Source organism: Nothoprocta perdicaria, unplaced genomic scaffold (assembly GCF_003342845.1).
Source record: "Nothoprocta perdicaria isolate Ctin4 unplaced genomic scaffold, notPer1 scaffold_38, whole genome shotgun sequence".
Taxonomy (NCBI): domain Eukaryota; kingdom Metazoa; phylum Chordata; class Aves; order Tinamiformes; family Tinamidae; genus Nothoprocta; species Nothoprocta perdicaria.
The window spans coordinates 109,154-113,180 of NW_020455621.1; the positions used below are offsets into that span (position 1 = coordinate 109,154).

Genomic DNA, 4,027 nt, shown 5'->3' on the forward strand with positions numbered 1-4,027 from the left:
AATACAGCCACTTACAGATCCTTCTTTTCCAGCTAGGTTGTTTCTGTGCCACCGCCTAGTACCACAGGCCTGAGAGTTTTCCATCATTTGAACTACTTCAAAGAGCACACTGAAAGGAATGGCTGCGCTTGCCATGTAGCGGGACACTTCCTTGAGACACCAGAAGTGGAAGGCCTCTCCAGAGAGTCGCGCCAACGCCAGCCCCAAAACAAGGGTCAGCTTTGCAGGGGCAGGACAAGCTGTGCTGCTCTCCTCTCTCTGGCACATCCCTCCAGAGGCTCAAATGGGGACCATTCGGTAACACGGGAGGGTGTCCTTGTCATGTAGGTATTTGGTTTTGTTGATACCACCTTAATCATGAACATGAGCTTCATACTACATGAGGTATTATGCCAAGCAACTTTGAAGAACGTGTTACCATCTATCAGCTCAAAAATCCATTTTTTTAATAAAGTGCCTAAATACACATTTACACAGATCATAGTGGTTCCAAAGAATCCTTTACATTTTTTATATATATATATGTATATATATAGGTATATATATATAATGTGCGTTTTCTTCAAATTGGCTAACTGTGTTTACATAAGACACCAATCTTGACTATAGGTATAAGTTTTAAAGCGTAATATTGACTCAATGAATTTGTTTATCATGCAAGTCTTATCTAATATTACATTGATCTGTAATATGGAACACAATGTAGTGGGTGTGCTCATTAAACACTTCATAAAAATTACTGTGCATGTGCAGTTCTGATTTTCAAATATTAATAATGACCATTTCTTAAAAAAAAAAAAAAAAAAAGACTTCCAAAGATCTACTCTGCATTCAATTGCAGTCTGAACATTATCACAATAAGAACAATGGACTAAAAAGCATCCAAAATTCTTCAGATTATAGTCAGMTGAACAGATTTTTCCTCCTCAAACAGTGAAAGTGTTTATTAGTTTGTCCYGGGGAAAGGAGGGGACAACCTAGCCACCCATTTGCTCAGAAACAACTGCTCATAACCATGTTATAAACACCTAAACATGAGGGCTCGTACAGCTGCAGCAYTGCCAACAAACTATAAACAGCACAAAAACATCACTGTAAGACTCAACTATTTCTAGTAACCAATGATTTATTGATTTTAGAAGTCTGCTTGGTGATGCAGAAGCAGGATCAAAAGAAGTGGCTTTACAAAAGTGTGCTCCAAAGTAGCTTAAAAGGCAGGGCCATGGCCATTATGTGAAGCCCTAAATTGCTTTCATTTCAACCAGTTTATATTTTCATTTTCAAAGAACAGTATTAGGTTTGTCTCACGCACACGTAATAAGGAAATAACAGGTTTCCTCCACCCACATTTGGGCTGTCACTGATATGCCCAAAGGCGATCTGGYAGAACCTCAGTCACTGCTGTCATTGTACCACACTGTACCTGCCACTACTTGGAAATACGATGAAAGCGATAGTAACAATAGCAACAGTACTCGAGGTGACTGATAAGCAAACTCAAAGTCCACCTGCACTATCTGAAAATTAAAATAAAGTAAAAAATTCAGTCTCTCCCCCACCTCCCCAGCATAGTTCAAGCAAACGAAAAAACACATTAAGTGACGCTGAAGACCTTCGGAGACGGCAGTGCTCTACTGGTGTATTCACCAGGAATAGAATTAAGTCTGTTATCAAAACGCCGCGTTATAGCGGGTGTATAACCGGTGAACAAATGCAGTTCTGTAATCTTACAACCGATCACGTGAACTGCAGTCAATTTCGCCTTAAAGAAAACAAAACACAACAAAAACAAACCAACCCAGAAATCGCTAACTCAACAGCGCCTCTCAGACAGACACCTCTCCACATCCTACTCTGAAGGCAACTTCCTTTGAGAAACACAGCGGAATTTCAGACTCCATCTGGCAGATGGGCTATTGCAACACGAGACGGATGTTTCCAAGAGAAACCCCTCCTGCTCCCTAAGCTCGCCTTGCCCACGGGATGCAAGGGCAGCATCCCCGCACCAGCTATCGGCTCTCCTCCCCAGGCGTCTCACACCAAGCCTGCATGCGACCAGCTCTATACAACAGGGGCCAAGAATAAGGAATCACAGACAGTAAGGCAATCTTTACAATGTCAGAAAGTGTATTTGGCATTAAAAAAAAAAGGGGGGGGGGAAAAAGGAACAAAAGAAACAAGTGCATACAAATACAGCTAGAAGCATTTCTGGTTTGCCAAGTGCTCTCTAAAAAAAGCAGCGCAAGTCACAGCCTACATTGAACAGTAACTGTCACCAGGGAAGCACAACAAACAGTTGCTATAACAAAAGGGAAAAAAAAAAAGAGAAGAATTAGAAGAAATGCCTTTATAATAAGTACATACCTTTTGTCTTCAAAAAATATAGAAACACAATGTATTCAAAAAAATCAAAATTATACAGCCATGTTTATGAAGTCTACATTTCCCTTGTCTTGGAGATATATATATATTTATATATATATATTTATAGATATATACACAATTCAAGCAGTTTGAGTTAAAGGTGACGTCGGGTCGTGCAAGGGGCAGAGTCACGAGTCCCTCTCCTTTTTCACTTTCACGTCTCCGGCGAGGATGGTGGCGATCTCCCCCTGCATGAAGGCCCAGGGCACGTTGGAGCCAACCAGGGGGCACTTCTCGCCGCTGGGGCAATACACCTCCCCGCTGGCGCCCTGCTGTTTGATACTTTGTCTGGAGCAGGGGAAGCAGAACTTGTGAGAGGGGACCGAGGGGCACTGCACAAAGTGGGTGTCTTCCAGGCGCTCGTGGCACAGGGTGCAACACAAGGGCACGCTGGCGGCAAGCGACGAGTCCGGCAGGCTGGCGGGGTGCACGGGCTCCAGGCCACCCGCCGTGTTGGCCCCCTGGCCCGCCACCTCCCTGCCGGGGCCCAGCCTCCTTTGGTTCATGGCGGAGGGCGAGGGGGGGCTGCTGCTGTTCCTCCGCGTGGTGGAGTGGACTTGGTTGGCATCTTTGGAGGCGTGGTTGCCGCCAGCATTGTCCGCGACTAGAATGAGCGCGGCCATGGGGGACTGGCCGTTCTGGGCCGCCTCGGGCGGCGTGGTCCGGTTGGAGTGAGGCGAGGCGGTGGGCGGTGGGGGGGACATGAAGGAGCTGGCCGTCATGGGCATCTTCATGCCGTCCGACGATGTGGGCAGCCATGGCTGCGCCTCTCCATTGATCTTGGGGGGTCCCGCTTCACCCTCCGGCTCGGGCGAGGGCTTCCTTTTCCGCGCTGCCCGCGCCCCTAGAAATGCACAGGGAAYGGGAGGGCAAAGAGTGAGGAGGAAACTCAGTAACGAGACAGTGCCACGCACCCCGGCCCTGAAGGGAGCTGCCCTGCGAGACACCCCAGGGGTGGCACGGCCGTCCCAAAGGGGCCTGCTGCCCATGTCCCCACAGGTGGCATGGCCGTCCCCAWAGGGTACGTGCTGCCCATGTCCCAGGGATGGCACAGCCATCCTCAAAGGTGCCTGCTGCCCATGTCCCCCAGGAGTGGCACTGCCATCCCAAAGGGTGGCACGGCCATGTCCACAGCGCGCCTGCAGAGCCGCGCATCCCGAACACGGCCACAGCAGGTGCGTGGGGCCCGTGGGGACGCCGAGCGTGGCGCAGCAGCAGGACCCCGGCCCCGCCAGCGCGCCCTGGCCGCCTCACCTGGCTTGGCCACGGCGCCGTTGCTCTCGTAGCCCAGCAGGCGTCCGCCGGCCATGCCCGGCTCCTTCTTGAACTTGCTGTCGAAGGGGGGCACGGTGTGGGCGCCGTGCTGGTGCAGCGCAAGCAGCGTGTCCCGCACCGTCTTGGGCTTGGCCAGCCACTCCTGCTCGCCCGCGCGGCCCTTGCCCTCGGCGCCCAGCTCCGCCGCCGCCGGCAGGCTCTCGGCCGAGCCGCGCTTCTCCTTGGCGCCCTCGTGCTCGCCCGCCGCGCCGCCGCCGCCGCCCGACGAGGACGACGAGGAGGACACGGAGCCGGGGCGCTTGTGGGCCAGCTCGCCGGGCTGCGCCGC

The 4,027-nt window shown here is 51.1% G+C and overlaps 1 protein-coding gene across 1 annotated transcript in view; it reads right to left on the reverse strand.

The window, feature by feature from the left end:
• Window positions 1-799: 799 nt before the first annotated feature.
• Window positions 800-4,027, reverse strand: part of IRF2BP2 (interferon regulatory factor 2 binding protein 2) — a 14,007-nt gene continuing 10,779 nt past the window's right edge. Inside the window, exons 2-3 of the mRNA XM_026044713.1 lie at window positions 3,679-4,018; window positions 800-3,268 (exon numbers count right to left, since the gene is read on the reverse strand). Of these exons, the coding sequence (XP_025900498.1) occupies window positions 2,553-3,268; window positions 3,679-4,018 (1,056 nt within the window). The 3' untranslated portion in view covers window positions 800-2,552. The remainder of the gene's footprint in view (window positions 3,269-3,678; window positions 4,019-4,027) is intronic.